The 22,539-nt window shown below is 40.1% G+C and overlaps 2 protein-coding genes across 3 annotated transcripts in view; both read left to right on the top strand.

Moving 5' to 3' along the window:
• Positions 1–12,377, top strand: part of jmy (junction mediating and regulatory protein, p53 cofactor) — a 41,486-nt gene extending 29,109 nt beyond the window's left edge. Inside the window, exons 3-10 of the mRNA XM_050052352.1 lie at positions 209–359; positions 695–864; positions 3,049–3,214; positions 3,463–3,653; positions 3,946–4,026; positions 4,537–4,629; positions 4,730–5,255; positions 7,286–12,377. Of these exons, the coding sequence (XP_049908309.1) occupies positions 209–359; positions 695–864; positions 3,049–3,214; positions 3,463–3,653; positions 3,946–4,026; positions 4,537–4,629; positions 4,730–5,255; positions 7,286–7,596 (1,689 nt within the window). The 3' untranslated portion in view covers positions 7,597–12,377. The remainder of the gene's footprint in view (positions 1–208; positions 360–694; positions 865–3,048; positions 3,215–3,462; positions 3,654–3,945; positions 4,027–4,536; positions 4,630–4,729; positions 5,256–7,285) is intronic.
• Positions 12,378–12,853: 476 nt separating this feature from the next.
• LOC126395151 (homer protein homolog 1-like) overlaps positions 12,854–22,539 on the top strand; it is a 36,737-nt gene continuing 27,051 nt past the window's right edge. For both annotated transcript variants that reach the window (XM_050052370.1, XM_050052369.1), the window contains exon 1: positions 12,854–14,018. In XM_050052370.1, coding sequence (XP_049908327.1) covers positions 14,014–14,018 — 5 coding nt within the window. In that variant the 5' untranslated portion in view covers positions 12,854–14,013. The remainder of the gene's footprint in view (positions 14,019–22,539) is intronic.

Genomic DNA, 22,539 nt, shown 5'->3' with positions numbered 1-22,539 from the left:
AAAGAAAAGAATAATAAAAGGAGTGACCTGAACTAAAAATACAAACTCATCACATTGCACCATACACATATTATATGTAGTAATGTGGTGGGGGTCAAAGTGTCAGACTTTGAAACCCGTGATATGTACTGACTGAACTCAGTTATCTGTGCTGATGCAAATATTGTGTGTTCGATCTGTTCTAACGACCTGCTTTGACCCCTGTCAGATCTCACTAGAGACGGAGCGCCTGGGTCCTCGTCGAGTGGAGAGCCTGAGGAAAGAGGATGAGGAGTGGCAGAAGAAGGCCCACGCTGCTGTGCTCTCTATACAGGACCTGACTGTCAAGTTCTTTGAAACCACGACTAGGGCACAGAAAGGTAAACATGTCAAAGGAGGCATTTCCTGTATTTATAAAACTGTGAGGGGTATTTGTCTTTGCTGTGACCTTTGAATCTTTTGCGTTGTATGTTTACTCTATAACAAAGTGCAGTTAATACTCCACGTAGAGTTTATTTAAAACCAACATTCTCCATCTCAGATCTGCAACCTCTCACATACCAAAGTGATATCTGCAAGTCCCTCCTCCCTCCAGATGAACTATAAAAAATACTCAAAATGATTGTCAATTATTAAAATAGTTGCCACATATTGTATATCCATGAACTTCATGATTAATGGTCCATTTCTGACAGTCATATAATATGTGTTGCAGCTTTGTATGAGCGGATGCGTGCCGACCAGAGGAAGTTTGGCAAGTCAGCGTGGGCAGCAGCGGTGGAACGCATGGAGCGGTTGCAGTATGCTGTTTCCAAAGAAACTCTGCAGCTGATGAGAGCCAAGGAAATCTGCCTGGAACAGAGGAAACATGGCTTGAAGGAGGAGGTAAAGTACACCATGACACACACTGATGCTACTTGTGAGACAGTTTAGCTCTGATGTAGACCAAGTTGTGTGTGCCAGATTTTTAAGTTTATTTGAGTTTGTTCTCAAAAAACTTGTGATGATAGGTGAGTTTGTCAGAAGCCACAATAACCAGTTTTACTTAAAGGGATACTTTGCCTATTTTTAACCAGCTATTTATTTTAACAATTTGGGTAGTAATGTGTGAATGACCTGTGGTAAAGTTCCCTCTATTTTACCAGCGCCCAGATCTTCCTGCTCATCTCTCAGCTCAAATAATCCGGTCAGAATTTTTGCTGGCTCTAGGGCTGTTGCTCGAACTACAGATTGTACTTTCGCATTTTAGTTTGCCTACCATTACGGACACAAAGAGTACAGAAGCGGATTGACAGAATTTTTTTATGAGAAGCTGGAGCCATACGGTCATTGAGCTCAGATGGTAAATTACGCAGCACTGATCAAATCTATGGCAATATTCTTTTACTGTGTTGCCTATTTCTCACCTCAGAAGTTTTCACTAACATATTTTAGTGCACCATTTAACTTTAATTTGAGAGTTTATGTTACAAGTCAGCTGCTATATTGCTTTCTGTGTCGAAACGGACAAGCTCACATTACGTCAGCGATCAGTGGGAGTGTTCATTGGTGTGGAGCAGCGCAGTGCATTCTGGCAGTTGTAGGTTTTCTACCTTTTGCACAAAAGTAAATGCCACAGCCCTTTTAGAGTCTTGCTTAAAGGGATACTTTGCTGATGTTTGACCAGCTTTGTATCATAACAATATGTTTAGTATGTGTAAATGAGCTCCATCTCACCAGTGCCCAAATCTCCCTGGTCATTTGCTTGCGAAAATCTGATGGATGGCGCGTTTTGCTGGCTCTCAGACAGATTTTACTTACTTATTTTTGTATGCCTTCCACCATGGACAGAAGGTGTATAGAGAGGACTCAGACCAAATGATAAAACTGGGAAGTGCTGATCAAAAACAAATCAAGATTCTATTACTGCTTTGCCTATTTCTCGCCTAAAATGTTTTCAGAAACATATTTTAGTGCACTGTTTGCCTGTAATTTGAGACAGTTTGTTCCCAGCCAGCTGCCATATTGCTTTCTGTGTGAAAACAGATGAGCTCGCATTACCTCACCTACCAGTGGGAGCATTTATTGGTCTCGTGTAGTGCAGTGCATTTTGGCAGTTGTAGGTTTTTCTACCCTTTGAGCAAAAGCAAATGCCAAAGCCCTTTTTCTGTCTTTTCTCTGGTCATGTAGCACCAGTATCTAAAGTAATTGCATCTTTCTACTGCATAGACAGTCCAGTTTTATGAAAAGACCATTTTTCTAGCAGTGAAAATAAGTGTGCATAAGTACTGACATCACAATATACCTCAAGTACTAAAAGTAAAAGTACACATCCTACAGAGTGGTTCATGTCAGAATCATATCTGTATTATATTACTGGATTATAAGTATGATACATTAATGTATTCATCATTTTCATGATGCAGCTGGTAAAGGCAGAGCTCATTTTAACTGTCGTACAGCTTAATTTATAATTCTACATAATTTATTAGTTGACTTTTGTTTTGTGACAATAATCTGAGTATGTAGAGTAACTATTGCTAAGTAAACAATTTTGACAAATAAATGTAGAGGAGTAAAAAAGATACAATATTGGCTTCCAAAATGTAGTGAAATACAGTATCATAAAATGGAAATATTTAAGTATAAATACCTTAAAATTTCACCATGCTTGAGTAAATGTACTTGACTGACAATAACATGAGTGAGGACCACAAACACTTGGACAAAGACTCGTTGAGAGAGAGGAAAAAAGGCAAGATAATGGCTGTGTTAGTAAAATGACCTCATGGCTCAGACATCCTGCAATGGAGTGAATAACATCCTGGTGTTCAACAGTGGAAGTGACTCATTGGGAATGACTGTAGGGGTCACTTTCTGTACATATGTAAATACATAAAAAGTACCTGGTGTATGTTGGCTCAGCACTTGGAGAAAGAGAGCAGGAGCACTGCCTCAGGTTCAGTTTCCACTTCAGTTAAAAACACATGCACAGACAGGAAGCACTGCAGAATCACCCAGCCTGTGCCACATGCCCTCTGGTCTGTAGTAGGAGAGTAATGCAATTGTGTGTTGTGCTGTTGCTTCCAGATGCAGAGTCTGCAAGGTGGGGAGGATGCCATGCTGCGTCTGGACCAATTGGAGGCGCTCTACTATGAGTTGCAGCTACAGCTGTATGATATACAGGCAGAGGTGCTGCGTTGTGAAGAGCTGCTGCTGACTGCACAGCTGCAGAGTCTACGCAGGCAAATGACAGGTGAACATCTGTTTTTGCATCGTTTAGTGTGACAGACTTGTGGTTACTGCAGATACTGTATGTTGATATTGCAGTACTATATGGGCAGAGAAGTAACAACACACAACACATAGACTGTATAATTAAGATGGAAGACATGACAGCTCACCACAAGTGAAGATGCTTTATACCAGCTATATAAACCAAGAACCTGTCCAAGCTGCACTGATAAACTGCATTTTGATGAATCTGTTCTGATGTTGTACCAGAGCGACAGGATGAGGTGGTGTACTACGATGCTTTTGAGAGCCCCGATGCCATGAAGGGTGAAGAAGATCCTGCAACCCCGCCGTCCCCCCTCAGAGATGAAGTACTCAGTGTCCTACAGCAGAGGACACGGCAGCTCGAAGCCCGCAGAGGCCGCATCACTGCCAAGAAAGTCTACCTCAAAAACAAGAAGGTAAGCACTGATGATTCATTAGGCGGTGAGATGCTGGTAGTTGTTGAGGCTGCTGGCCTTTTTAAGCAGTGCTGGAAGAAGTATTCAGATCCTTTACTTAAGTAAAAATTACTAAGACCACGCTTTGAAAATACGCCTAATGTACAGATACCTTGAATTTTTACTAAAGCACAGTACTTGAGTAAATGAACTTAACTATATTTCACCACTGCTTTGAAGACTCTGGTAAGTCTTATGTAACAGCTGCACAGATTAGTTTAGTGCATCATTCATGTGCTTTTTTCTTGAATAGGAAATCTGTATTGTCAATCACAACCAGAAGTTACAACAGCGACAAGGTAGCCATGCTGATTCCCTGCAGACACTGCAACAGGTAAGACTCAAATACTTATCACAGTCTTCGGCTTATGAAGAAGTAGAAAATAAAATTTCCTGTGTATTTTGTCTCACTTTAAAGATATAGGTAGCATAGGTGGGGAGATCTTTTTTAAGCTATGTTATTGTAATTGCTTTCATTACAGCTGTTTGTAATATTTGTGAGGCATACATCTTTTTCCTACACAGTGGTAAATATTGATTTCCAAAAGTTATCTAACAGTGGGCATTGCCAAAATATTTTCACAAGGGTAGCCATGCTCTCTCATCATCCCTCCTACAGCTACCTGAATGGTTTGGATTCATCTTTGTCACAGTTTGTGGTGTTCTGAAAAATCTGTTATTTCTTCCATTGAAATTCTCTCCAGGAATTCAGGTTGGCCTGAGCAGACTCTGCTTTTTAGGCAGTTGGGGTCCAGTTATTTAGTCTGAGTGTAATTGACAGCTTTCGCATCATCCTAAATGAACTTGTTACTACATCAGAGCTACTCTGTTGTTTCCTGTAAAGGGAGGTGAAGCCGAGGAAGATGAAGCCAAGAGCAACTCAAGAGTGAGACAGGAGAGGCAGCGAACTCTGGACCGACTCCGCAGCCTCAAACAGGTGAGCACTTAGAAATCCACTAATGATCAACTCCTTCTGAAGAGGACCTTTAAAATGTGATCCTTGTGTCTGACCTCTTTTTATTGACTCTCCGTATCAGCGTTATCCAGGCCAGGTGACTGTGAAGTCCAGCCGGCTGCGTCTGAGTCAGCCTCACAGTCGGAGAAGAGCCGGACAGCAGCCCAGCACTCATTCAGCCAGCGTACAGACCGACTGCATCTTAGATCTCCCAGAACTCTCTGCTCCTCCACCACCCGACGTCTGCGGCTGCGACAGTGTCTCTTTACCTACAGTTGAACTTGAAACTCTTGACTCTTCATCTCCATTCCTCTCACTGCCTCCCCTCTCGGCCTCCCCATCTATTCTTTCACTGGGTCCTCCTCCCCCTCCTCCTCCTCCTCCACCTCCCCCGCCTCCTCCACCACTTCCTCCCTCAGAGGACCAGCAGCAGGGTGAGGGGAGGGGACATAACCCCAGCCCAGTGCAGCATCATAAGTGCGAGTCAGAATCTTCCTCTCTACCCCTGGCTCCATTTTCCCCTCGATTCTTTGACAGCAGTCAGCTACAGACGGCGAGGAAGAAGCTGAAGAAAACAGCCTCACTGGACTCGTCGCAATGGAGGAGAGGTGAGGAGGAAACTCACATTTTTCACTTTATAGTAACTTAACTGAAAAGTCTTTGGTTCAGTTATAATCCTTTAGATTTCAGTCCTGGTTTATTTTGCGCCACCTGTGGTTATACATAGTAGTAATAAGTGCGGTTAATATGACAGTTCCCAGAAGTCTTAGCAGCAAACAGTTGTTGAGCAGCTACTTTGTTACAGATACAACAGGGGAGCAGCTGGTGTATCTGTTTACAGTGCAGCCAAACAAACTCATATTTTAATATAGAAGCCATGGGATAATCTGCCTTTGTTTCAACTGATTTCATGATTTCCAGTGCGGAATAGCCGACCCCGCCTCTAATAATGAGAACTGCAATATATAGATGTAATAACATAATATGAATAACTTTTATTTGAATAGTACCTTTTATACATCCACTGTCCAAAGTTTAACACAGTTTGGCATCAGAAGTATGGCAGCAGATCTGGAAGTCAGTTACTATTTGTCAAATACCTTCCTGACCTTTGGTGTTTATTGCACTTCCATAGCTTGACAAGCTATTTTCTACAAAAACTGATGCATATTGTGATGCTTATTGGCATTTTTTTTGCAATTAAATTGCAGAAGCATGTGAAAATTTCAAAAATTGTCTCAATTTCTTCCTTTTTTTGTTTTGTATAATTCATTAAAAATCAAAGGCAACTTGTCCCAGTGAGAATAAAAGTGCAGTGTTCTGAGTTTGTGATGTATACTACACAAATATTACCACTAACCATGCATATTTAATCAACTCACCTTGACTCTTTCAGCACGTGCAACAGATCTGGATGCAACAGCCTCTGTCATTGTGATTTGTCTTTTTCTGTTGTCAGTGCGTCTCAGCCATTCTCTGGTTGTGTTTTGTGGTAGAACAGTGTTTGCTAGTCGATGATTGTCGTTTGTGTTCAACCAGACGTTGCTCGTGGTGCAAAACTGTTAACCTCTGCGTTCGTTCAGAACATCAGGGAAATTCCTTGCATGGTCTTTAGCAGTTTGTTGGTAAATGTGAGATGTTTGTGTCACTCATGTTTGCTTCTCCACAACCAGAAACAAGGACGTGAGTGTGGTAATGTCATGTGGGGGAGATCTATGATTGGTCAGATTCACTGGAAACTGAGATGATTGGTCAAATTTGTGGAAAGGTTGCGTTGATTGGACAAAATTGCATGATCATGCAGAAATCACAGGGATTGGTTGAATTTGCATCCTGGAACGGCTGAATAACTGACCATTGCTATGGACGCATTTCTCATCACAGACGCTTATTGGAAACAAGAAAATAATTTTTAAATCAATAAAATCATTTTTTAAATTAATATTTTAGGTTAAATGACTTATTTCTTTAGTAAATAGCAGTGTAATAAGTAGGACAATATACAGGGAGCGGCTCATTATGGCAAGATGAATATCAACAAGGTGATGCAGGGACCGGACACAAAGCGACCTGCTTGCTTTAAATTATCACCTACATAAACTGAAAGTATGCCTGTTGTGTTGGTGGATTTTGCGCTGCAGGAGGCTGTAGAGTCTTTTTTGTGGAACTTAAGTCAAACACCATTAGACCTGCACCAAACACTGTGAATATACTGCTCGCTGGGGCGCCCTCTCTCTCTCTCTCTCTCTCTCTCTCTCTCTCTCTCTCTCTCGTGAATAAACTATCCTATCGATTAAAGGCAAAAAAAGCCCTAAAAAAAATATCTTTTAAAAAAAAAGCTAGCTTAAGTAGCTTGGAAGCTCATCAGCTCATAATGTGCAAGTGTTGATTTCAGCAAAAATTTAAATGAGTAAAATACATTTTTTTCAAGTTTTAGCATCAAATTAATTATGAGTATAAATTTTTGTTAAAAAGTTGCATGGAAGTACTGCAAAATGTGATGTGATAATAAATAATTCCACTGGTTCTCCTTCATACTTTCATGATTTGGCTGCTATGATTGTCAAACGGGTATTAAATTGCTTTTTATCTGTTGAAACTATGTGAGGCTAACTGCGGCATCTGTGTGTTTCTGCAGCGAGTTCCCCCATGGACGAGGTGCTGGCCTCTCTCAAACGTGGCAGTTTCCACCTGAGGAAGGCCGAGCTACGAGTCCTGGGCCCCGACCCAGACGACGACAGCAACAACATCCTGGCTCAGATCCGGCAGGGCGTCCGGCTGAAGAAGGTACGGACCCGGCCGGAGCAGCAGCGTCCCACCAAGAGCTTCCCCCACTCTGCCGACGCTCTGACCCGTAGCATCCACGAGGCCCTGCGGAGAATCAAGGAGGCTTCACCAGAGTCAGAGTCGGAGGATGAAGGCCTTCCATGCACTGACTGGGAAAACTAAGCTTATTGGAAGTTTATAAATTCCATCTTTTATGGATGTTTGGAGCCAAAATGAAGACAAAGCAATGGCTTAAATCACCTGGAGATACCGTGGTGCAATTTGAACAAAAACCCTTGATTTTTTATAATAGAAAACTGCTCAGAAGTATATGGGTTTTTTTTTACTCATGCTTCTGTGTGTTGTTTGTAAAGATGGACCACTAATCTTTTTTTATGTCGTTGCTGTGGCATTCTTGGCGAGGATACAACCTCTAACCTCTCATTATGTTAGTCTACATGTCAGAGTTGTACTGTAGCTTGCTGTGATGGGTTTGTTTTAGGAAGTGAGTATTATGTTTTTTACGTTTCTCTCACTTACAACGACACAGTAAGCACTCAGACTTGACTGAATACGTGTGCTGTACACTTTTACATTCAACTATGTGACAACCATCTGTACTGTATCTTTCAGTGCATAAAATGCCTAAACGTGTACACGTGATAGAACAATTCCCACTTCCTTAAAGGACCTTTTGGGGGAATATAGCTACTGGCTGTAACTTTGTATTTAGCACACAAATGCTCAGCATAAAAGACAAATTAGCATATTTCCCATAATTAATTTGCTAATCTGGATCATTTTTATCATCCTGGTGGGAAGAGTGCCAAAACTGGCACTAATTTGTGTTTAGCAAATCACCCATGCCTGTTTTTAGCATTTTTAATTTAAAAATGATAAATAGCTACATATAGAAATAGTTACATATAAAGTAAGAATATGTTCTAACAAAAAAGAGGTTTTGGAGGAAGGATATCAAACTCGGCGTCAGTCTCCATCATCTGTTCTTAAAAAAGCAGGAAGTTAGTTATTGTAGTTTTCAGCAGTTGAAGCAGCAGCAGCTCATGGAGGCTATGAATGTGCTTTAAAACTCTTAGCGCCCTTTTGCCACGATTTGCACCAAAAATTGCGCTTCTTCTCAGAGTCATAACTCATTCAAATCTGAACACACGGACACGATGCACATATTTTTAGATTTAGTGGGACTTACACTTCCCGAGGATGTCATTATCTCTAATGTCTTGCTTCAAAAACATCCTCAAATCTGCTTAGAATTCATAGAAAAAAGACACTCCTTTTGAATGCAGAGCTTTAAGTTCCTACAGTAACAAAGTAAAACAGTGATAGTTGTCTGTACATCCATGGGTACACTGCAAACAGGAACTGCTATCACCTAATTCGGCATACTTTTAATGGTGCCAGTATGCCAAAATGGGGCTCAAGTTGTAGCTCACAGCTAACTCACTGATTCCATTACGTTATACTTCCTGTGTACATCAACCAAAGCACAATCCATTGGCTATTGGTCTGACGAAGATAAGCCTCTGCTGAAGAGGGCCGATGTTTCAGGCTGATCCAGTGTAGCCAGCAGATATCAGAGCAAAGACTTCCTCTTCCACGTGGTGGTCATTTAGGCTTAAATCATTGTCTGATAATAGCTGATGGGTTCTGAGGTTGCATTTCGACCAGTGCATTCCACCTTTCCACATGGACTGTTTACCTGTTATCAAAAGTAATTGGTCAGTATTATTCAGACCACAAATGGACTACAAATGGAAACCAGAACACTTCTAACAGAAATCTTGTTCTGTCGCCTACAGATTCTTGAGAGATTACCCCAAAGCATAATAGGAAATGTAATTCCAAAACTTAAAGCATTATTTTAATAATAGGGCTGACAAAACCCATTGATATTTAATATATACTGAATTTGTGTCACCTTGAAAATTGCTGATCTAGTTTAACATGCTGTATCTGATAGAGCTGCAGTACATTAGTGAGAGAGTTTATGTTAGGATCTGATCCAAACTAACTGTTTACCTTCAGCCCAGACAGGATCAGACTTTTAGAAGCTCAGCACAGCTGGGGCAGAAATACAAAGTAAACTTGGAAATACCAACACTGGAAATTTTAATACACAATCAGCTGTCGTTCTCCAGATCATTATTAATAACAAATATTATCTGTTGACTTGTGCGTTCTGTGTTTTTCCTCCTCCAAGGATGCCATTTTAACTGGGACAGTATTTTGACAAAATATATTATATGATATATACATATATATTGAGCACCAACTGAAAAAAAAAAAAGATTACTTGAATCTAACTTTGGTCGTTTCATGTGACGGACTGATTGTGCTGTCACTCTTTGAGATGGAAAAGAAATGGATGGATATAATATATATAATATATAATATCTGCAGATTCCCCCCAATGAATTATAATGTCCTACATTGTGATCATCCTCCGTTATGATACATTATCCTTTAATAACTCTTAAAGACCCATTAACAAATGACCAAAAAAATGTAACTAAAAAAGATGGCAGTGCGTCAGACAGATGATGAAAACCTTTTTATGGGGCTCTTCTCTTAAAATAGTATTATTAGAGCTGAAACAATTCAGCGGATAATTAATCTGCAATTATTTAAACAATCGATTAATCGTTTAAGTCATTTGTTAAAGTAAAAACTCAAATTATTCTCTGGTTGTAGCTTCTCCAACGTGACCATTTAATGCTTTTCTCTGTTTTATGTCTTTTTGGACATGTAAGGACATCACTTAGCATTTTTCACTATTTTATAGACTAAACGATTAATCGATTACTTGAGAAAATAACCTCCAGATTAACTGATGTTTCATGGGGTCTTTAAAAAATGCTGAGGCAATGTTTAATCTTTAACAAAGTCCACATGTGGAGGATCTCTGGTTTGAATGCATGATGCACAAACTTTTCTATGCTGCATGTTGAACTAAACCTGTCTTTGGGAATTAGTTCAGCTGAAGTCTGAGGCTTCATCGCCCTCTGCTGGTAGCATACGCAGCCTCCTGCTCTCAACATTCGGATCATATGTGATGATTATATTTATTTTTACTGTCATTTTTATTAACCTGACAGAGAGTCTCTGTCTCTCCTTCCACTGCCTTCAAACATTTGTTTTACAAGCTTATATACTTACTGGAGTTGTTGTTTGAGTTTGTTGTGTGTGTGTGTGATTTTATACCAGTCTTTTTATTAAGTGTTAAACCCTGTCAAACTGTCTTTAACTGAAAATCACATTTACGTTTCTGTATTTAACAAGTCATGCACTGAGTACCATGGCTAATTTTAAAAGGGATAGTTTGACTTAAGTGAATTTATTCATTCACTTTCCTGCCTGAGAGTTAGGTGAGAGATTAGATGCTACTCTTATGTCTGTGCAGGAAATATGAAGCAGCAGCCAGCAGATAAATATATCTTAGCCTAGCAGACTGGAAAGACTGGACTGGAAACGGGGAAACGGCTAGCCTGGCTTTGTCAAAAGTAAAACAAATTCAAATTCACAATAACTGTGACCATGTGCTTCCAGGTAATCCCACTTTTTGCCAATTGGCATGTGAATCCATATGGAAGTTATGCACCTTTTTGTGAAAGGCAACTCCCATTGCCTTCCATTAAGATTTATGCCTCATCTGAAGTATTTTCAAGTAGTTTTTTTTTTTTTTTTTTTTTTTTTTTTTTTTTTTTTTTTTTTTTTTTGTTGTTGTTTCAGTTAGACAGGAGAAGAAGACTGTGAGAATGAAGACTAACTGGTTGGTCTGGCAAATGTACGTTTGGGTAACTGCATTTAGTTGCTGAGCAGCCAGATGTTTCCCTCAGAAGTTGGTAGAGACCAAAACCAGAGCTAAAAGGGAGTGAATATTTGATGTCCATTCATCAGGTTGGATGTCTGAGAAACTAACTGTTTTCTTACATTGATACTTGAAAGGTGATAGTATGAAGTTTGTGTTCAGTTACTGCAGGTTCAAGCATTGTAGAAAACAACTGGCGGGACATAGTTTGTCTAAAACAATCCCCCTTGAAACCATTGAATTGCAGTTTTTACATATTGGCTAAATAAAGAAGATATGATGTGTTATTGTGAGATCTAGAGGTGCTGGTGGGCTGATTTTGGTACCTAAAGAAAGAACCAGGCAAGTTGTTCCCAGTCTTTATGTTCAGCTATCCAGCGGCTGGTTGTAGCTTCATATTTACTGGACAGACATGAGAATGGTGTTGATCTTCTCATCTATCCCTCTGCAAGAAATCAAACAAGCATATTTCCCAAAAAATGTCAAACTATTCCTGAAATTGTGGAGTTACAGCTGCCATTCAAATAGAGAAACTGTTGCTAAGTGTCACAAATCATCGTGACTGAACATTTTGCATGCAGTAAGACATCGTGGCTCATTCACAGAGGTTGTTAATGATATTAAACATCTTCCAGATCATGTGTAATGGTAAAACTTGGCAACAGATACTTGCTCAGTGACGGGTAACTTCCTCACACTGCTCTGTCCCTTTCTTTTCTTGAACCATTGTGCTTTTTTTTTTTTTTTTAAACCATTTTTGTTAAACTTGTAGATTTCTTCTGACCCTGAACATGACCCAAGTTTGACCTTTAACCTTTTATGACCTTATGCATGTGACTGGTTTTAGGACGAACCCATCACAACGTAAGTGCAATAATTAAGATGAAAAAGTCATTTTTATGAATTAAATACTGTAATGAAATGTAAAAAAAATATATCCGCATGCCTAAATGTATTGAAGTATTTATTGAAACTTCATATTTTAAAATGATTTTTAAAAGCGTACAAATGTAAATGTACTTTATAAGATTCCTTTTTTGTTGCTTTTTGGTTCCTATCATGACATTCCTCTCTGCTTTCTATATCCCAATTATATATATATTTTTTTCCTTTCAAAATAAAATTAAGCACCAACATTTTGTCTTTGCTGACTCCTTGATGTATAAAGGTTGAACACTTTACTTTAATCCCCCTATTTAGCATTTATAAGCACTTTATAAACATGTAATAGGTGGTTTATAACACAATATTTACTCCACACTATTTATTTGACAACATCAGATACAAGTTACTTTGTAGATTCAGATAACAAAAAATATAACTAACAAATTCATTATGATGTATAATTATAGATTAAGCAACCTGGCAGCAAGTTAAATTTGTTACTACCTGCAATAGTAGAGTCATGTAAACATTAATGTGTCAATGATTATAATTCATATATGTAAGTATGTGTACATATATGTGTGTGTATATATATATATATATATATATATATATAGTATTTCTCCCACCACTGCAAAATATACAACTTTTATTATAGCCACACCGGATGTGAGCAAACACTTTATTGCTAATTACGTCAAAATTTCAGAGATGACGTGATGACGTTGTCAGTTAATGCTCCCTACAGAGCAGCAGCGGAGGATGGAGCCGAGCTAAATGAATGAGATGCGGGCTGAAAGAGACCAGACAGGCGGACGATGATGAGAGGATGAACCCGCCGATGGAGCCCCTGGATCATAATTTGAATCCCGGTTTAACGCTCGGATAAATAACGCAAACAATTAAGTAAACAATAGGACATCAGCTTGTTTATGAGTGGCTGCACATACATCAGACCTACACATTTTTCGGTGAACATCGACGTCCGTAAAGCCGAGCTGGAGGATGATGAAGATAAAACCTGGATTATGCACCAAGTGTTTTCTGTCTTTTCTCCAAAAACACCGGAGACCAAGCTCCCTCTTGAGAGATGTCCACCATCACAGAGCGGCAGTAAAGGTCTGACTTACTGCAGTTAAAAAACTCTTTAATGCCACACTAGGTTGGAGAAATTTAATTTAATGGCACAGCGGACTGAAAGAAAGAGCCAGCGACTGAAAGTGGGATTTATGAACAGTCGGTTTGTTGAGTTTTTTTCGGCTGAGGACAACTAAATCTACATGTACCAGTTTGTCAGATTCCAGTGTTTTTCACACCAGCAGCAGCTAACGGAGTACTTAAATCAAGCTAGCGACGTGTGGATAAAGCTCTTATTTAGCGCTATTTTACCGGTTTGACAACATTTTTGTGTTTCTCTTTCGACATACACTATTTGTATTCAAAAAGGCAAGTTCACAAGCTTAAATTCGTGATAAATCACACTGCCTTTCCTGTCAGTGTTGCCCCGAGTTTAGCTCGTTAATCCTCGTTTGTGAGTTTTATTTGGCTAACGGCTGCAACTAACTACTAGCGCCAGTGCTGCTGCTTCTGTCTTCATCATGCATGCACAGACACGTTTCCTCGGATGAAACCACCAAACGAAAATGTACCCAAGGGCATAACAACAACAACAACAACAACAACGAGCCCATGTCTGGTGTGAGAACAGCACCGTGGCTCCGCCGGCCGTGAAGCCACAACAAGCAGAGCGGCTTTAGTTGGACACAGACAGAGATAGAGAGAGGGGATCAGAAGCTGAAGCTAGCCTCCAGCCTGTTCACACCGCCCTCAAGAGACCACCGAGAGGATCATTTTCAACTCAACTAAAGCCACCAAAATCCAGCAAAATGGGGTATGTAACTTGCATGCCAAGCTACAGTTGTCATTCGGCGTGTCAGGGTATGGCTGACGTTGTTTTTGTGGATTTGAGTAGCCCCAATGCAGATTTCAGCAGAGCATTACAGCTGCACTGTCTTGCAAACACTGCTAGCTTAGCCACCCATGGCTAACTGTATGAAGTACTCCTGTCATACTGAAGGAAATGCTTGCCCCTCTGTGGCAAACTGCCCCAGACATACAACAAATAAACCACATACTCCTGATAGAAGTAGCTGTCCATCATTTTGTCCACTCACAGCCTCCATACACTGACAAAGATTAGGCAGTAATGCAGTAAACTACTGTTGTGAAAGTATCAGAGCTCAGACAGTTGCTTATTTTGGTACAATGTGATTTAAAGCAATATGAGACATTATTGTTTTTCTGTCAGTTCCACAAGAAAATGTAGTTTCAAAGAGTGTAGTGTTTAATTTTGTGCTGCCAAAGGGAAAGCAAACCTGCTTAAATCCCCCGGCAGACAACAATGAGCTCTCCTGCACACTTGGCTCGTGTAATGCATGCTGCTGAACCTGCAGATGTATGGTGATTCTCCTGATCAAGAGCGACCTAGTTCTTACTCCAGATGAAAGCAGATGATGTAGCATGTGATTGGTTTGTTGTCATATCGTGGTAGGGCAGGGTGGGGTGGAGGGTGGTGGGTGGGGGGTGAAGCACATCCTCTGTAATTCTCAAGGCCAATGGTTATAATCCAGTCCAACAATCAATTCCTCAGAGCAGAAAAGAGAGCGTGTCCTGTGTGTGCACTTACCCCCTAATTAGCAAGTCAGACTTAGCTGTTCCAACAAGTACTGGAGCTTCTAGTCTTGTATAATAGATGATTGTAAACAAGCTGTCCTCCTCAGACTCGGCTCTTTTGAATAAAACAGTGTCCAGACGATATTTTCTACTTAACAGTGAGGCCAGTAGGTCAGAGTTCAACTCGCTGCCACCATGTTTTCACTATAAACAGACATGTATTTTGGGAGCACAGGAATTCAGGTATGACAAGGATATATTGACACCTGTTATACATAGACTACATAAGGGAACAGATCATTTATTGTTTACTGTCATTGGCTAACAGGACTAAGTGCAGCTTACTTGAAAGTATGGTTTATCACAGATTCTCCTTTTATCTTTAGTAGTGTAATGAGCTGCATATTGACCTTGCAGATGTCATTTTTTTACTCTTAGTGAAGCACACTTTTGTCTCCCAAAATAGCACTTTGACTTTATTCTATAGCAACAGCAGAGAGGTCAATGAGAGGAGAGAAAGGACCTCCAGCAACAAAGGTTCCTGGGCAAACTGGGGAAGTTGTGATTAGATGGTTCACGTTTGAACCCGTAGGCCATTCATTAGGCTTTCACTTTGAAACCAGTCCAATTAAACATTATTGTGAAAAGATCTCACATGAATTATTAGCAACAACCTAAGACTGGAATGTTGAAGCTAAACTAAGTACAATACATTGTCCACCAACAGGTGTAAAACAGGCTCTGCCAAAATTCATACACGTTCAGAAGTTAAGGAACAGAATCTGATCATGTGGCTGTTGGTACAACTCATGTTTACAAACCAACCATGTAGAATATAATGTAAAAATACATATTCTAAAAAAATCCTTACCACAACCAACTTCACAGTCTCCTTTCTTTTCCATTGTTTTGATGCATAATAATGTCTTCATTTTTATAGCACCATTCAAACACATATTTACAACATGCTTTATGGTAAAAACACAGGATAAAAGCAAATAAAATCCTAAATCTATTAGTTAAAATACCATCACTGAAAGATATACTAAAAACTGCTATTGCACAGTTTATAGGAGATCCATCGAACAGTGTGACATGCACTGAACTTGTAAGGCTGTTAAAGCTCAGTGTAAAGGTGCCACTCCTCAACCCTTTGCTTCCCTGAGCAGCTCAAGACAACATGTATCACTCCCAGTCTTTACAAGAGAGACAGACAGTGTAGTAATGCAGCTATGTGTCTTTTTTTTCTCTCTCTCTCTTTTTTGTTTGTATTTGGTACGGTTCCCGAGTTCATGATTAGAACTAGGCGTTGTCTCTAAATGCAAGGACTATCATAAAGGAAAGGAGATGCTGCCATCCTAAAACTGCTCAACCCAAGGATGTTTCAAAAAGAGATGGAATTTTTTGTGGATGAAGTGATTAGTGTATTGCCAGAAAATTAATAAGCAAGTACTGTGATTATCAATTAATAATTTCAGCAGAACATGGCAAAATCTCCCTGGTCCAGCTTCTCCAGTGTGAATATTTGCAGTTTCTTCCTCATCTTCTATCATATTAAACAGAATATCTTTTGGTGTTGGACTGCTGGTCAGACAAAACAAGACACTTCTAGACAATACCGTGGGCTCTGGGAACTTGTGATGTCTGTTCTATAGCCCAAATGATTACAAGATATTAAAATATGGATCGGTCTATAGTAAAATGATCGTTAGTTGAAACCCTTTTTCAAATATGGCACAGAGTTTACGTTCTCAGCTGATGTTGCACGGTTATGTAGTGTTGGGTTTTCTAAGCATGAATTTAGCCATTTCATAATGCAACGTTTCTCTTTCACTTCTCATATTGGTCTTATTATATCTTCCATGGAGGTCAAGGATAAGTGATTTGAAAAGGCAGCAGACATACTATAATTTTTTCTTGACTTATTACACTCAGACAATTGAAAAAGACAGTCAGTCGTCAGTGCGTCCCTGTACCTTGAGAAATTGTTAGAAGAAAAGACTGAAAGTGGCGACCAAAATCTTTTTTAAATGTGAACATTTAAACACACTCTTTCTTCATCTGTTACTCATTTCTATCTGCCGCTGAAAGCTGTGAGGCCGGTGAATGACATATGGGTGTTTTCAAACTGGAGGTTGTGTCTTGCCAAGCCCCTGCTGCCTCCCTCTGCGAGTGGGTTAACCCGACAGGGACGCTGGGATCGGATTGGGCGAGAGAGCATGTGGTGGGAAGGAGAGAGAGGAGAGAGAGTTGGAGGATGTTTGCTGCTCATGACCAGCCCTGAGTCACATGGCTGTTACCATGACGACACAGCAGCTAAGTTAGTAATGCAAGGTTATTTTTCCTGCAAGCACAGACTGCAACCGTCCGTACTCTGACACTGTTTTCTCCTGTAGTCAGATCATTTTATTTTTTCTGTGTTTGAACATTCATGTTTACTACTTTATAATGGCATCATGAATTATTATAGCTGTTAATTCTTATTTTAAGAGTGTAAATGGAACTTTATAAGAAGGCACTGTATTGAAAATAACATGAGCTGCTACGATTAGTTAATTGATAGTAATTGTAATGAGAACATTTGCTGGTTTTCTTTGTCTTTTATGGCATTAAACGGAATATCTTTACATTCTGGACTATCGGATAGACAGAGGACAAAAAAAAGAGAATTTCAGTTTGGGCTTTGGAGAAATTGGGATGAGTATTTTTTTTTACTTTTTTCCCCTAACATTTTGAGGACCAAATGATTTATATGTTAATCAAGAAAATAAACAAATGAATCTATAATGGCACAAGATTCTGTGTGTACCTATAGTGAGCCACGTCAAAGACAAATTGGTATTAAAATTAGGACTGAAATATCTTCTCAGATGCAAGGTTGTATTGCTTTTCTCAGTTTTATGTCATTATAAATTAGTTTTCTTTGGGTTGGGACCAAGCGACAACTTCAAGGGTAGAAAAATAAAGCCAACGCACAAATGCCAAAAACTGCAGTTCCTCTAATGGCCACTTGAGGCTGGCTCCAAAAGTGAATTAATCATAAATCCCAATGTTAAAATGCCCAGCTTTACAGCGGAAGTAAACATGTTCACAGTCGGGTACAAAAAACAGTTTTGGTCTCTGTACTCTTATTTTCCACTTTGTGACAACTGTATGGAGGATGAATGTTTACACAACTCCCCGTTTGCATTTTATTAAGGCTTAAAGTTACATATGATTAAAGGCAGGGCTGCTTTGAGTGACAGATTTTCTGCAAGGCTTCACCACAGCGAGTCAAATCCACCCCTCACTCCTCCATAGCTCCACTCTCTATGGTCACTTCTGGCTCTCAGAATCAAAAGCCCCTTTTACACTGCCAGAATCAAAAGCCCCTTTTACACTGCCAGATTTTCCGCGAATGTTGGGCCATTTTGCCGGCAAGCTGCGAGTATTTAGACACACAGAGCTGGATTGGCGAGTTGATCCGAGGTGCCCAATTTTCCGCCTCGTAGGGTAGTCATATTGGCGGAACCCTTTTAGTTTAAACAGACCGAGGCGGCCTTCCACAACGGGAGGGGCTGTTGAAGACTTGTGGGAGGAGCTGTTGATGACGCCATACATGCGAGCCACTGGCAGTGGATAAACAGGAAACAGCTGATAGCAGGAATTAGCAAGCAGCTAGTAGCAAGAGGGAAACGCAAACCTGACAGACACTGTAAAGATGAGCAACTGGGGAGACAAGGAATTGCGCGCCCTCCTTGCCTTCGCAAACGAAGAGGCCATTAACCGTCAAATGACGGGGACAGTGAAGAACGGGCCGACGTACAAGAGAAAGCACAGAGCTCCTGAAGGAGCTCCTGAAGGACTGACTAGCCGCGGCTTCCCTCCCACGTCACTGTTTATGTCACACGCTGAGCAACACGTTTTGTTACTTGCTCATGCCCCACATTGCCCCGAAAAAGGCGCACTCTGTATAATCAATAGTAGGTAGGCAGCATTTTGCCGCACTCCCCGATTTTGTTTTTATACTGCCAATGCTGAAAAAAGACTGATTGGGCTTTCCTGCAAATTTGCACAATTCATATCTAAAAAGGGCTAAAGATGTCGACAGCCAAAATGCCAAACTCAGTGCTGTAAAACAGGAGTCCACAAAGAAACAAAATGATATGTCCATTATTATAATACTGTCCATGGTTGGGACAAGACATTTACAAATCAGGAAAATAATAGATTGATTGAAAATGAAAATAGTTGTTAGTTGCACCCTTACATAAAATTGGGACGCTTGTCACTGTATTAATTCATAAGGACCCAGGATTCCCAAAAAGGCTAACTTTTGAAGAGTCTCGCTCGACATAAATATATTTGTGACAGAAAAAAGTGTCGCTTAACACTTCTCTTTCATGGTACACACCTGGTGAATTTTGTAAGATTGCAGACAATGTCATATTTTCTCACGCCATGTGATTGGTAGTGTTACTATGTCTGTCTGTCAGCAGCAGCTCCTTGGAAGCTGAGAAGACAAAAGCCGCCTAAACTACCTTCACCAGCCTGACTGACAGCAGATATTTACTGATCCAAAATAGTTTTCATGTCAGCACCACAGGAGGAAATCAACAGTTTTTGTATTTATTGATTTTATTTCCCAGCCCTCCCTAGTGACTGAGGGGAACCTGCTGCTCACAGACAGACTGGGAGCACATCAATCAATGCAGATACGGTAATAAGTTAAAAACACATATGCAGTGGGATATTTGTGTGATTTTAAACAGCTGTCTTTGCAGATTACACAGGGGGTCTGTGGTTAAGGAGATGACTAAAACCTTTTGCTGAAACATAAATTGACAACGTTGCACTGTTGAATATCTGTTGAGCATCCCACCATAAATCAGCCTTAATACAGACAGAGGGCAAACTTCATCCTAAATATGAATAATGTGACTAATCTATTGAATCCAAGTTGGTCTGAGGATAATGTGGCATTAACAAGTTTCAGTGTCCTGAGAAACTGATTTGCAACAGTCCTGATAAAGAACACACTGTACGCACTTAGAAACTAATGTGAACACATGAACTTTCTAGCCGCAGACACTGCATGCCTTTGTCTCCCAGTATGCAAACACTGGTGTCTGTGTGTGTCTTCTGTTTTCTGCTGGTTGTAAGTGGAGAACTGCTGATCTGATAACATCTGCGGTCAGATTCCTCTGTCAAAGCACTTGTCATTGAGACTTGAATGCCTCAGTATGTTTCATTGTGAAAAGGGATTATGGGCTAACAATCGCCACACACTCTCATAGAGACACACACCACAGGGGCAGATTGTGATCTAGGCCATGCTGTCAGACTAATGACACCCTGAAATATAAAATGACCTGCTAAAATGTGATGAGGGCACCCACTTCAACCCCCATAGTAACAATGGGTAATTGAGACTTTCATATTGTGGTTGAGCACAGCCAAAGTCAGCATGCTTTCCAACAGCTGAATTACAGTAGTGACTTAATCTGGACAATCCTCTGAATCTGAATCATTGTCTTCATTTTAAAACAACGCTGAAGCATGGTTTGTCTTTAATAAAACCATGAATCGATACAAAGTGTTACCAAATTATGTGATTAGTAGCTTACAGGTTCATTTTCATTTGGTTGCATTTACTTTTTTATTTCTCTCTTTTAGTTTTCATCCGTTGACCCATTGGTCTTCTATGTTCTTGTAACTTACATAAAATTACTCATATATGAACAAATACATTTGTATTAACCCACACACCTCAGCTAACTTGACTTGCCAGTCAGCTAAGCCATTAGCTGATGAAACAGTGTCCTCTAATGCAAATGATGTCCTCTTTGCTAATCAGATCATTTGTTTGTAGATTTCAATCTACACTTAATGTCCCAGCCTGCTGGGCATCTAACACTAACTGAAGTTTAAAAAATATATTCATAAAGCACCAAAATCAAACGTGGTATTTAGCGTTTTCTCCAGAGAGGCAGTCTGTGTCCTGAAAGACATTTGGACATCTTTTGAATTGATTCCCAATTCAATGCTGTTTGCGTTGAGTTTATTGAAGTCTTTAAATGTTACAAACGTGAAACAAAATGCAGTGGTTAAGGGTTTGAGTTAAGCTACAAAGGCTACTTCATTAGATGCTAGATGCGAGACGCTACGAGATGAAATAAGATGGATCTAGGGATGCACGAGATTAGATTTTTTGCTGATATCCAATATGCTGATATAAAGCAATTTATTTGGCTGCTGACAGATACCGATATCGATTTATCTACTTTTTCCCCCACCTAATTTAAGTGATCATTAAGTCTCTTCTGGGGCAGCACAGTGGTGTGGTGGTTAGCACTGTCGTCTCACAGCAAGAGGGTTGCCGGTTTGATCCCGGGTGTGGGACCCCTTCTGTGCGGAGTTTGCATGTTCTCCCCGTGTCAGCGTGGGTTCTCTCCAGGCACTCCGGCTTCCTCCCACAGTCCAAAGACATGCAGATTGGGGACTAGGTTAATTGATAACTCTAAATTGTCCGTAGGTGTGAATGTGAGCGTGAATGGTTGTTTGTCTCTATGTGTCAGCCCTGCGATAGTCTGGCGACCTGTCCAGGGTGTACCCTGCCTCTCGCCCGATGTCAGCTGGGATAGGCTCCAGCCCCCCTGCGACCCTCAAGAGGATGAAGCGGTTAGAAGATGAATGAATGAATGAATAAGTATCTTCTGTAGTGGAATTAACGTCACATTATGCGTGCATACTCTTATCAAGATGGCTCACCAGCAGATGGAGACATGAAATACAATACTTTATAATATATGCAATATAAGCTGCAAAACATATTTTAGCCACCTCAAAAAAGGCCCATCTAAAAAATCAATATCAGTTTAACTTTACATTATATTTAAAATGTTTTCACTGCTTTACCTTGCCATCAGACAGAGATTTCCAACAGGAAAATGAAACCATTATATCGCTTTCTTCCAAGCTAGACCCCATTTGGAAAAAACAGTGATTTAATGTCGCTAAACACAAAAGCTGCTGCTCTACCACTACCTCGAACAGTTAGTTTGTTTGTGTTGTGTGACTTTGGCATTTAAAAGGTAAGATCGGATTCACCAAAGTCACAAAATAACACAAACCAAGTGATCAAAGCACCAGTAGTCCAGCAGCTTCTGTGTTCAGTGAAAAATTACTGTTTGAATCTGGTAGCTTTGACAAAAACATAGATGGAGAACTGAAGGCATTAAAGGCTTCTCCATTGTGACGGGCCATCAGACAGAAAGGTAAAGCTTTGAAAATATTCTCAATATAGTGTAACTTAAACTGATAGTAATTTTTTTTTTAAGTGGGGCTTTTTGTGAGGTAGCTAAAATATGTTTTGCTGCCTCTCCACAGCAGTACATTGCTTAGCTTCCATGTCAGCACTCCTGCCACCTCTCCAAACTGGGGCGTGCTGACTGATCTACTTTGTGTAATATAGTGACTATGGATGAGTACCCCTTACAACCCCACTTAAAATAATCTGAACTCTCCCATAAAGTTTTCAAGATGAAAATTTCTGTAATAATTAACCAGTCTTTTGATAATTATTATTTTTCTGTCAATGCTGTTCGGTAAATCACTCCCATTAACAGGGATTGTCCAATCAGAGCTTAGCGGGGTGCATGAGACTGTAGTAAATGTGATGCTTGCAATCGAGTTTGGAAAGTGGTGTCATATTTTTTTATCCTTTCCCAACCAGAAACACAAGAGCAAATGTGTAAAGA

Source organism: Epinephelus moara, chromosome 9 (genome assembly GCF_006386435.1).
Source record: "Epinephelus moara isolate mb chromosome 9, YSFRI_EMoa_1.0, whole genome shotgun sequence".
In the NCBI taxonomy this organism is placed as follows: Eukaryota; Metazoa; Chordata; class Actinopteri; order Perciformes; family Serranidae; genus Epinephelus; species Epinephelus moara.
Note: the sequence above shows the minus strand (reverse complement) of the source record. Positions and strands in the feature narration are given on the sequence as shown.